The 12,095-nt window shown below is 50.9% G+C and overlaps 1 protein-coding gene across 1 annotated transcript; it reads right to left on the bottom strand.

Moving 5' to 3' along the window:
* Positions 1–1,006: 1,006 nt before the first annotated feature.
* LOC118576565 (vesicle transport protein GOT1A-like) lies at positions 1,007–11,451 on the bottom strand. Its single transcript, XM_036176788.1, has 5 exons — positions 11,415–11,451; positions 4,122–4,378; positions 2,438–2,616; positions 1,676–1,739; positions 1,007–1,066 (listed from the first exon to the last, which is right to left on the bottom strand). The coding sequence occupies exons 1-5, from the start codon at positions 11,449–11,451 to the stop codon at positions 1,028–1,030; spliced, it is 576 nt and encodes a 191-aa protein (XP_036032681.1). The 3' UTR covers positions 1,007–1,027.
* Positions 11,452–12,095: the final 644 nt, after the last annotated feature.

Raw genomic sequence — 12,095 nt, 5'->3', positions numbered from 1 at the left:
AGGCAAATAGAGGAAGGAGCTCAGTGGATGCTCACCATGACTCTGATCCCCCTTCTTCCCTTAAGGGTTTTGTTGTGGTTTGTTTGTTATTTTATTTTAGACAGGGTCTCACTGTGGCCTTGGCTGGCCTTGAACCCACCAGAGATCGGTTTGATTCTGCTTCCCAGGTACTGGGATTCAAAGTGTGTGCTACTAAAGCCTGGCCTGAGCCTTTCTTCGGTCCACTCCTTTAAGCCTGTATGGTGCATCATATATATAATCCCACCACTCAGACATTCGAAGCAGGATGATCGTGAGTTTCCAGGCCAACCTTGTCTCAGAAAAACTCCCTTTAACCATGAGACGAGGGGCTCCCCAGAACAAGGACCAGCTCCTCTGTGAGGCTGGGTTCTCTGAAGGCAATGGCGCCATCCACCCCCAAACAGTAAGGTGGTTTCTGCACCAACTCTACCCTGCTGTGTCCTAATTGGAGTGGCCACCTCAGGCCTGAGATACTCTTCCTGGTGGCTGTGTGGGTTAGTTCCCATTGCTTGCCTAATATTAACTGAAGCTTAGAACCATATCAGCCCCTTTAGGATGTTAAATACCAGCATGAAAATTACACCAATTAGAGGGTCCGACTCTTAGAGGTTGCAATTACACCTTGTAAGTATTAGGTTGGGAAGTGATTGCAAGTCCAACCTAGGGCTGGGCTGGATACCCTGGACTGGAGACATCAAACCCCAAATCTCAGACACATTCACAGCTTGAGGATTTAATCTTCACTCCCCTGTATAAATTCAGATTGGGAAAGTTGCTTCCAGCCTCCACTGGGTGTCAGGGTCAGGATCTCTACTCCTGGCAGCGTCTTGAGATAACTTGGGGGTCTAAGATCAGTCAGTCAGCTCCATCTTCCTGCCGGACTTGGAGATGCCCGAGTGTGATGGAAGTAAGTCAGTGCTGGGGAGGGGGGCTCATGAGGATAACCCCCATTTCCCTTCCAGCCCCCTCACCAACAATCCAAGTTCAAGGAGCGCATCTCGACGGTTCAGACCATTGAGCTGGAGCCTTGAAGTTTCTGCAACAGCTGTGGGAGCCAAGAATCATTATTCCAGACAAAGAGTGGGAAGTGGACTCAATATCCAGGCTATTACCCAGCTGGCCTTGAGATGCGGGGCTATGCTGCACTACACGTGGCCAGTGGCGGTGGGGTGTGCCCAGCTGGCAGGCGCTGCAAGATGTGGGGTTCTGGCCCCCTTCTTGGGTGTCTCAGTGTGCATCTGTCAGGTGCTTCAGAGGTAGGTGTGGGCCCAGAACAGGCTCCACTCCCTGCTTTACTTGATGTCACCAGCTGTCGTACATGCCCGTGGCCCAGACTTAATCATGTGTCCCAGAAGCACATGTTGCCTGGGTCACCTGGAGTTTTCATTTCTTGGGCTGGGGAGCTGTTCATGACTGCCTTCTTTCACCCACACCTCAGCTACTCCAGCCTACAGGGCCCTTGCTTTGGATCTTGTCAAGTGGAGAAGAAACAGGGAGGGAGGGGAGTGAACCTGGGGTGGGTGTGTCTCAGAGGGTTTGGGGGGGCAGGAGGGAGGGTAGCAGGGGTCTGGGGCACTTAGGAGACCACTTTAACCCATTCCATACCCTCTCCCACCCCAAACACCACCGCCAAGCCCAGACTTCATCTACTTACGGTGCTCAGGAAGGGGATGTTAGAAACACTGCCCAGGAATCCAAAGGCCACAGGGAAAAAGCCCCTAGGAACAAAGAGAAGACCAGGGTCAGTGGTGGCCCAGGAGGGGAGGAGGAAGGTAGCAAACTGACATCCCCTACTCAAAGGATCAGACTTTGGCTCCTGGGAGAGCAGCCCCTCGGCCCTGGGGACAGACATGTCCTGGGGTCTGTTGAAAGAAGCAGCAGAGTAAAGTGACTGAGAACCTCAGGCTGAGCTCCGGGGGTCTTACAGATGCATGGCTCTGCCTCTTACTAACACTGTACACTCTGAACAAATCCCTCACTTCTCTGAACCCATGGCCAGTTTTCAAATGTGCTTAACAGTATTGGTACCTACGTCATAGGACCTCACATACAGCCAAGCTCAAAGGGCATACATTTTTGTGAGTTACTCTCATGATTATTATCTTGGCCTGATGGGGTGGGGAACATCTACACTAGAGGCTGAGCCCCTGGCATGGATGGCGGCTAGAGGTTGTGTTCATGTGGGCACAGCCTTGTGTCTCAGCATCCTCCTGCCGCCGAGGCTTCCTTCCCTTTTCAAGCTGGCCAGGCCTGATGGGATGGATGCCTGATCGTTCACAGGGCATGGAGGCAGCCAGGCTGGGAAGTGAACCCCTAGTGTCCTGAATGAGTAAGGAGATTGGAGATTTGAATCTTGGCCACCAGGCCATTTCTCCCTAAACCCCAGTATTCTGAGGTTGAGGGAGATGGTACTCACTTGAAGAGGCTAACAAATCCGTAGGCCTCCAGGAGCATGCCCAGCAGGGGCCAGCGCAGTAACACAATGGCTACACCCCCCAGGAAGAAGCTGGTCCCCTTGAGCTTGTGTCGTTGAAAGAAGAAGGAAAACGTCCTCCTCAGGCCGATGATGAGGGAGAGGCCAGTCAGGAACAGCAGCTGCAGGCCCAGGGGAGTGAGTGAGGACAGAGAGAGCAAGTTCCACCCCATCCCCCAGGGCTCTGGGTGTATGTGTGTGTGTCACAGTGTGTGTGTGTGTCTGTGTGTGTGTGTGTCATCGTGTGAGTGTGTGTGTCTCAGGGTGTCTGTGTGTGTGTGTCTCAGGGTGTGTGTCTGTGTGTGTGTGTCACAGTGTGTGTGTCTCAGTGTGTCTGTGTGTGTCTCAGTGTGTCTCTGTGTGTGTCACAGTGTGTGTGTCACAGTGTGTGGGTGTGGGTGTGTCTCAGTGTGTGTGTATATGTGTCTGTGTGTGTGTGTCACTGTGTGTGTGTCACAGTGTGTGTGTGTCACAGTGTGTGTCTGTGTGTGTGTCTCAGTGTGTGTGTATATGTGTCTGTGTGTGTGTCTGTGTGTGTGTGTCACAGTGTGTGTCACAGTGTGTGTATGTGTCTGTGTGTGTCACAGTGTGTGTGTGTCTGTGTGTGTATGTCACAGTGTGTGTGTGTATGTGTATGTGTGTCATGGTGTGTGTGTGTCTGTGTGTGTGTGTCACGATGTGTGTGTGTGTCACAGTATGTGTGTCTCTGTGTGTCTGTGTGTGTGTGTCACAGTGTGTGTGTGTCACGATGTGTGTGTGTGTCACAGTATGTGTGTCTCTGTGTGTCTGTGTGTGTGTGTCACAGTGTGTGTGTGTCACAGTGTGTGTCACAGTGTGTGTGTCTCTGTGTGTCTGTGTGTGTCACTGTGTGTGTGTGTGTGTGTGTGTGTGTGTGTGTGTGTGTGTCCCAGCAGTGGGACAGAATCCCAGAGCTGGAAATGACTCTATCTAGTAGAGAATAGAAATGTCCTGAAGCAGAGGGATGGACTTGAAGGCCTTTCACTTTCCACCCAGTTCCTCAGCTCCAAGCTCCTCATATAGACTCCCAGGGAGGCTGCTGTGGGGTGAGATCTTCCTCTTTTACAGACAAGATGTTGGTACCCAAAGTCCCTGAAAGGTGCCCCCTGTGTGCTTCTGCCAGAGCCTTCCACATGGTTCCTAGTGGTCACTTTATGGGGCCCAGGCTCCCACAGAATTGAACTCTTCCTTCTAGTAGTTAGTTCCATGCCCCACCCACACCTCCACTGTGCCTTTTCTTTCAATGTCCCAACCCCTCCATCTCCTTCCCAGCTAGCTGTCTTTGGTCCACTCCTCCCTCTCAGTCCTTGTTTCATAGCGAAGCATTCATCTTACTCTGGCTTCCCCACAGCTTCTGCTACCATGGGTTATATCCTTGTTCCTAAATGCAGGGATTTGGTGGCGGGGACAGGGTCTGATTCATCGTGGGAACACCAGGACCTCACCTAGAGCTTGGTGTAATCATCTCAGTTTCTCCGTGCCCACAGACCCTGCTGTCGTCCGCCCCCCTCCCCAAGTCCTCCTCCACCCTGAACAGCTATGATCTGAATGAACTCGGGGCTGACCCTCCTGGCCATCCAGGAGAGGTACCTAGTTCTGGGGGACTCACATTGCCGAAAGCCAGGAGTACGGAGTCGAAGTACAGGAGTATACCCAAGACGATGAAGAAGACGCCGAAGCCGGTGATGCCCACACCAATCTCTGCAAGAAGCAAGGAGAGCTCAGCTTCCCTACCCCATGGGTCAGGCGTTCTGTGTAGGCTCTCTGTGTAGGAGAAAGCCGGCCAGGGGAAGGAAGATGGGCAGGAGCTGCTGGGCTCCTGGGCAGCTTTGTCCTCACATTTTGTCAACACAGCCCTCCCTGTGCCTGCAGCGCGTTGTTTTCAGGATTGAGCCCCGACAGAACTCAGTAACCTGCCTATTCTTTCCTTCGGCTGAGAGCTCCAGGGCCGTATGCAGCAGCAAGGAGAGAGAGACGTGGCTGAAAGCTCAGGACTGTGAGCTCCAGGCCCTGGCTGGCTCCTGGATTCCTCTGTGCCCTCTCCTCTCTCCTCAGCCCTCAGTGCTGACCTGCCCCAAGTGACTGGGAAAAGAGAAGCCATCAGTTAGGAAGACGCTCACCTATCCTGCAGCGGGGGTTCTAGGTAACCCCTCTCCCCCTAGTCTCCTCTAACTTTCAACTCAGCAGAGTCAGTCATTGGCTGACAGGGTTGACCGCCACCACTAACAGTGTCCCTATCCATTAGCAATGTCCTGTGGGTGCCATGGAAGAGCACGGGAGTTAACAAAACCAATGAGCAGCAGGCAGAAGTGTGGGGCAGTCAGGGCACCTGATTAGTCAAGGGCTGTACTCCGGCCTGTGGTGTGTGCTTCTGATCATTCTCTTCAGAAATAATGGACAGGACACGTGGTTGTTTGGTCTGAAGTCCTTCTCATCTCATAAGGAAATGTGAATTTGACTCTCTGCCACTGTGATAGGCAATAAACAACCATTCATTATGCTGCCTTTTTTTAAGGCTAACTTAAAAATTGGACTGGAGAGATGGCTCAGAGATTAAGAACACTGGCTGTTCTTCCAGAGGACACGGGTTCAGTTCCCAGCACCCACTTGGCAGCTCACCACTGTCTGTAACTCTAGTTCCATGGAATCTGACACCCTCACCCAGATATACAGACAGGCAGAAAACCAATGAACATAAAATAAAAATAAAATAAAGTGCCATTAAACATGCACACACACACACACACACACACACACACACACACACACACACACAATCTTTGAGTTCCTGGTTTCAAAGCTGAGCATGTCAATGCAGGTCTGTAATATCCCAGCACTTGGGAGGTGGAGGCAGGAGGATTGTGAGTCCATGTCATCCTTGTCTGCTTGAGATCATGGTGGACTACAGAGCACCCATCTCAACAAACAAACAAATAAAAAATCCTGCTTTCTGACCCTCTGGTTTATACCCAGAAGTGGGGTTTCTGGGCCACATGCTAATTTCTCTCACTGACATTTGAGAAGCTCCAGAGCTATTTTCCAGACTGGCTCATTCCTTTCCCTTACCTGTCCCCAAGGCACAAGACATCCCACATCCTTGGCAAAACTTGATTTAAAAAATATTTTTAGTTTTATTTTCATTTATGTGTATGTATGTGTGTCTGTGTGCTGTGTGTTTGCATGCCAAGTGTGGGTGCCTGCAGAGGCCAGGAGAGGCTGTCAGGTACCCTGGAGCTGGAGTCCCAGGCAGTTCCCATGGGTCCTCCGGAAGAGCAGTGAACACTCTGAGCTGCTGAGCCATCCCTCCAACCCCAATTTTAATGTTTCTGATAGCAGCCATGCTGACAATCTCGTACCACACTGTGGGGTTTTGCTTTGTTTTTAGAGGTAGGATCTCAGGTTTCTGACAGACCTTCATGACATGTTTGGGCTTATTGACTCCTTCCATGCCCAATGGTGCTGGCCCAAATGAAACTTCTTAGCACCTAGGGACAGCTCAGCAGAATACAATAATACCCTTGGGGCTATAGAATGGCTGTGTTCTGTTTCCACACTGTACGATGTTTCTACTCTAGGAGATAAGGTATCCACCCACTACAACTTTGCAGACGGGAGCATCGTGGAAGACTGTACCACATTTCTTTAATGGGAATGATTGAGATTTGTTGCAGTAGTGAGAGCTGAATCCAGGGCTGTACTCCATGTGCTAGACAAGTGTTCTATGCTAGTGCTGCATCCAACTTGCTCCCCAAATCAGGGTCATGGTCTGTCGCCTAGGTTGGCCTTGAACTTGCAATCTTCCCATCTCAGCCTTCTGCATAGCTGGGACTGTGGGTGCTCACCCAATGCCAGGCATGCTTTAAATTTGTATACTTGTTATAAAATATTATATATAATGTGATACAAATATATTATCAGCTGGGTGTGGTGGCACACGCCTTTAATCCCAGCACTCGGGAGGCAGAGGCAGGAGGATCTCTGTGGGTTACAGCCTGGTCTACAGAGTGAGTTCCAGAACAACCAGGGCTACACAGAGAGACTCTGCCTGAAAACAGTAACAACAACAAAAGTCTGCTATCTCCTTACACTGGCCAGAAAAATATACATCATGACTCCAGTCTCATAAGACACCCTTCCCTCTACATGGAGACATGATATCAATATGGTTTTGCTATTTGTTTTGTACTGTTAAAATATCTGTATGCCCATCCTGTGCACCCTTAAGAATGAACTTGGGTTTGTTTGTCTGTTTGTCTTGCAAAAAACCTAAGTTTCTCAGATTTGCTTTGTATGTCTTTCTGGGAAGGACAGCAGAGCCTGGCTCTCCGGTCCACACACTCTGACCGTGATTCACTGCTGCTTGCTTCTTAGAGAAACAGGAATTTGAGTCAGGAGGCTACGAGAGGCTTTTAGATGTGGTCCTCCTGGAAGCAGAGGCCAGGAGTGATGGGATTGATTACACTAACCAGCCACAGCAGTGGCCCTCCCCTCACCCCTTGAGTGAGCCCAAAGATGTGTGCTGATGCCATTAGAGGCACCCAAGACCATTTTGGATCCCTATCAAGATTCTGAGAACCAATATGAGGAAACTCCTGTGGCAAGGATCCTGAGATGTGGAAGAATCCAAAGTGACCCACAGGCACAACCAGATGAGAATTCATGGCCTGCTCAGTGGTGTATGTCTGCACCTCAGGAGGCTGAGGCAGGAGGATCATGAGTTCAAGATCAGCTTGGGCTACAGAGTGAAAGGCTGACGTGAAACAAAATGTCCTGTGTGGTGGCGCATGCTGCCATCCCAGCCTTAGGCAAAGGCGGGAGAGTTACGTAAAGTGGGTCTAAGATCAGCCTGAGCTATATAGAGAGTGAAACTTTGTCTCAAAAAAACCTAAACCAACCAACCAACCACTCTCTGCATCTTCTCACATAGGCGTTACAATTACTTTGGGGTTATTGGGGTTACTTTGTAGCCCAGGAAAGTCCCCCTGCCTCAGCCTCCCCAGTGCTGGGATTACAGGTGTCTCCCACAGAGTGCAGCTCATTTTTTTTTATGTTAGACTTCTTCTCTAACAGTGGTTTGTGCCATGATCACTGCTGGTTTGTTCTGTGCTCTTCTCACAGGTTGGTGCAGTTCCAGAATTTTCCTCTGTTGGGATCAGCCTTTTTAAATAGGCCACATTTAGTTGCTTCTGGCATTCAGCGTCACACACAAGCTCATAAACACATGTCAGGAAGTGTGTTTCTCACACAGGGCTTCAAAACGTCCCCCATCTTTTGCTCCTACTATAGTTCAGTGATTCAGTCAAATTTAGGAAGGGGGGCTTGCACCTGAAGTTCCTTTCAGGATAGCAGCCGTGCAGAGGAGAAGGCAGTGGGTTTGGGTGGGCGTGTCTTACAGATAGATACACCGGCTGGAAGGTGATCGGTGCGTGATCCAGACAGAGGTCGCAGTGCGCCCCCTGCTGCACAAGTTACAAAGCAGCATGCAGGGAGTAAGGCAAACTGAGGATGGCCGGGCTCCAGGGCACAGCAGAGCAAGGGTAGAGACCTCCCCTGGCTTCAGACTGTCCAGTTTGGGGTCTTTCTATGTCGAGTATCATCTCAAGTCTGAGTCTCTACTCTTCAACCTCAGGTCCTTAGGTCCTGAAGTTCCCAAACTGCTGCCAGAAGGAGCCCCCAGCCTGCAGCCCTCGGGGACAGGCCAAAGCCAGGTGACCAAGGCATAGCTTTTCAGAATGCATCAGGCAAAGCCAGCTTCAATGTCTTTTTTTTCTTTTTTCTTTTCTTTTCTTTTTTTTTTTTTTTTTTTTTTTGGCTACAGGGCATTGCCTCCTGGGGCAGATGGATAGGTTTCTTTGGCCCACTCGTGTGTAAGGAGTAATCTATCAATTGGTTCTCAAATTCCTCATCCTTCTTCTCCAATTCATGTGATCTTCCTGCCTCAGCCTACCAAGTAGCTAGGGCTACAAGTGTGAGGCAGCTGTGGCCCTTTTCTTTTTACAATCACAAATGTACCGAAATTTCTAAGTACTCTGGGGTCCTCACCTACTTGCAAGTAGATGTCACCCCTGAGCCATTAGGAGTATCCTTCCCTCCCCTTCAGAGAGACCCTGCTCGAGCTTTACCCATGCGTGCCCGTAACAACATTCATAGGGAAAGAACACTGCTCATCAGCATGTGCCACCTTCAGTGTGCATGTCTGGAATACTTCCACAATCGGTACTCACATGACCTTGATCTTTGGAAGATGCAGGCCTGTTATTTGTAGGTGGTCCCTTCATAGGGTGTGTCTAAGACTTTCTCAAGGCAAGAGCTCACGGGCAGAGCAATCAGCCAGAAGTTACCGTGTACACTTACAGCAGCCTGGGGGGCGAATCTGCTTCTAGCCTGATTACCACCGATGAAGTACCTTTACTCTTCAGGTGACACAGTGGACCCTCCTGTGTAAGGTCCTGCCTCTACCCCATGGGAACGTCCTCCTCACCCCATCCTGGCTACCTGCTCTGCCCACAGGCTGGGGCTCTCGCTCCCCATTTTGAGTACCCCTTCCTGTTCCATCAAATGACTTTCAGATAGGACCTTTGGAGAGGAAGAAGGGGAGATGTCCATAGTGATAGACAGCTGGTGCTCATGCCGTATCGGGCACAGGTCACATCTTAACTTGACATAACCACCTGTGAAGGGGCTGTGGTTAACTCCACGTCACAAACCAAACTGAAACCTGAGGGAGTTTGCTGCCCACCCAGGCCTTGAATCCAGTGGAGACTGTGAAATGTGACATTGGCCATTTTTGCACAAAGTGTTCTTGCTCTGGCCATTAATAACCTTCAGGTAACCAAATCTCCAAGTAGGTGTCAGTCCTTGGCAGTGAACAGCAGGCCACCCCCTGGTTGAGATCTCCTCTCCTGACTCCCAGGATTCTTTCTGATTTTCTTCCGGTTGGCTAGCTATCTCCCGCTTCCCAGGCCCCCGCCAGCACCTACTTTCTTTCTTTTATGATTTGGCTCACTCAGGGTTTGGGCCCAGCCCCTGCCTCTCCTCACTCTGTGTTCACACGCCTTCCAGTGTTTTTAAATGCTGCCTGTGTGCTGACAATGTCTACATTTATCTCTCTCGCCCAGGACTCACGGGATCCTGCTGCTTGCTTGGCTGCTGGCTGGCTTTTCTCTCTGGCACTGTGCACACCACTGGTCCCAAGCTGTGATCAGCCTTCCTTTCTTTATCCTCCACCTCCTGTGAAAGCGTCCCGGCTGCCACTGTCTGCCAAGTCACTTGAGGCGGCTGCCACCCTCCTGTCTAATCGAATGTCTCGGGCAGATGCTTTCAGAAGCATCCAAAAACCGCCACGCTTCTCCCTCCCGCCACGCCACTCCTAGCCAGCCACCCTCTTCTCTCTCCTGGACACCCCTCTCCCCCTGCCCCGCCCCCTGCACAACCTCCATTAGTCTCGTTTCCTGCTTTCCACTACTCCCATCGCCAACCCTCTTCCATACAATGCTCAGAGATTGAAAACGGACCAGCTGCCCATACAGCATCCTGGTCATTCCACTCACTCGGAATGAATCAGGGACCCATTTCTGTATGTGCATTATAGATCCTGTGGGGGGCGGGGAGCTCAAACTTCTTCCACTTTCTCTCGAATCCACCACACTCCTCTTACAGCCTTTGACTTTCTATGATGCCCATACTTTCCTGCCCCAGGACCTTTGTGTATGAGGTTTCTTCGTGTGGAACACTCTCCTCGCGGTTTTAAATGGCAGCTCCTCAGGGAAGCCGGTCCCAACCTCTGTGCTCTGGCATCAATCTGGTTCTGTCGTTTCTTCCTCTTGCAGGACTAAGCACCGTTCTTCACAGGACTTGTCACAGCCAGTAAGAGCGTATTATCACACCTGAAGGCTGATGAGCTTAGTAACACGTGCCAGCATGCCACGTCAGCGTGGGCTCAGGAATCCGGGATCCATCCTTCTTCCTCTGTCTTTTTTACTCCCTGGGTGGCAGGGTGGGCATGCTGAGCGGGCAGTTTTGGGGGTGTATGGTATGATGTGGAGATACTTTGGTTGTCAGAAGGTAGTGGAGGGTTGGCTGATGTCACCTGGGTGGCCAGAGGTACTGCTAAACGTCCATAGTGCTCAGGACAGTTTCCACGACAGCATCATCTGTGCCCAAACACTCAGGGAGTGGGAAGACTGAAAGGCTGTGCTCCAAGGATCCGGGGACTCCCATGGCTTTAAGCACCAGCTATAGACATGTTGACTCCCAGATTTCTCTTTCTGGGTAAGTCTCTTTCTTCAAGTTCAGACCCTCTACTCTCTGCCTGAGGTCTCACCCGGATGTCTGAGACAAACATACCCAGCCTATGCAAATCTGGCTCCTGCTTCCCACTTCCACATCCACTTTCCAATCCACTCCCCAGGTACCAGGGAGGTATTCTTGACTCTTCATCCCTTCATATCTCACATCCCGTCTTCCAGCAAATTCCTCCAAACAGTCACACAGGACCACTTCCCATCTCTGCATTGCATCTCCTGCCTTCTCTCACCTCAGAAAGGCCTCTTCATTGCTACCCTACCCTCTACAATTTGTTCTTGAGAATTCCAGCAACCAGAGTGAGCTTTTAAAATGCGAAAAGGTCACACCTCTCACATACAGCACCCTCCAAACTTGCCCATCTGTACAGTGATCCACCATGGGCTGTCTTTCGGGGACCTCCCTTACCCAAGCTCTCCTTTCCACCTCTGATGTTCCAGCCACACCAACCTCTTTGTTGGGACACACACACACACACACACACACACACACACACACACACACACACCACGGGTATAATGCCTCAGGACCTTTGTGCCAGTGGTTCCCTCTTCCTGGAACATTCTCCTGCACATGGCTGCATAGTCTACCTTCTCACTTCTTGTAGTCGGCGGCGGCGGCGGCGGCGGCGGCATCAGGGCCTTTTCCGGCAAAGCCTTCCTTGGCCGATGGAAATGAATCCCCCAACACACACACACACACACACACACACACACACACACACACACACACATTCTTCAAGCTCATGGCCCCTTTATTTTTGCTTTAGGATGGGAAGGGGTGCTTACTACTATCTACCTTGCTACACACAGGAGGCATTACCTCTCTTACTTTTAGCATTGCGTTCTGTGTTGGCACAGTGCTTGGCATACAGCAGATAGTTACCATAGATTCACTGAGGAGAAAGTTGGCTCAGAGGCTAAGCCGCTGACCCAGTGAAACCTACAGCTCTCTCCTCCCCAAAGCTGACCCACTCTTCCCAGGCAGTGGGCTGCTGTCTCCCTACTCCCACAAAGAAGTAGGGATGTTTGGAGTGAGGATACAGACCCAGGGCCACAGAAGACCTTGAGGGTTTGGGGAGATGTCTGAACAGGCAGAGGAATCCCAGTTTTCAGAACTATGGGCTCAGCCTGCCTTGTGAACTTCCTTCTGATGGCCTGAGTGCCTGGGCTGGCCCCACCCTCTACAAGGCAGAGGTCACACTTGCCCTGACTCTGGTCCTTTGAGGATGCCAATACAGCAGCTTCCAACTGCTGGTTCCAGAGGTCACATCCGTAGA

Source organism: Onychomys torridus, unplaced genomic scaffold (genome assembly GCF_903995425.1).
Source record: "Onychomys torridus unplaced genomic scaffold, mOncTor1.1, whole genome shotgun sequence".
NCBI classification, from domain to species: Eukaryota; Metazoa; Chordata; class Mammalia; order Rodentia; family Cricetidae; genus Onychomys; species Onychomys torridus.
Note: the sequence above shows the minus strand (reverse complement) of the source record. Positions and strands in the feature narration are given on the sequence as shown.

Coding starts and splice junctions, on each gene's coding strand:
- LOC118576565 (XM_036176788.1), bottom strand. CDS start 11,451: ATGCCGCCGCCGCCGCCGCCGCCGCCGACTACAAGAA. Junction 2,617..4,121: donor TACTCCTGGCTTTCGGCAAT/GTGAGTCCCCCA, acceptor CTGGGCCTGCAG/CTGCTGTTCCTGACTGGCCT. Junction 1,740..2,437: donor GGATTTGTTAGCCTCTTCAA/GTGAGTACCATC, acceptor CTTTGTTCCTAG/GGGCTTTTTCCCTGTGGCCT.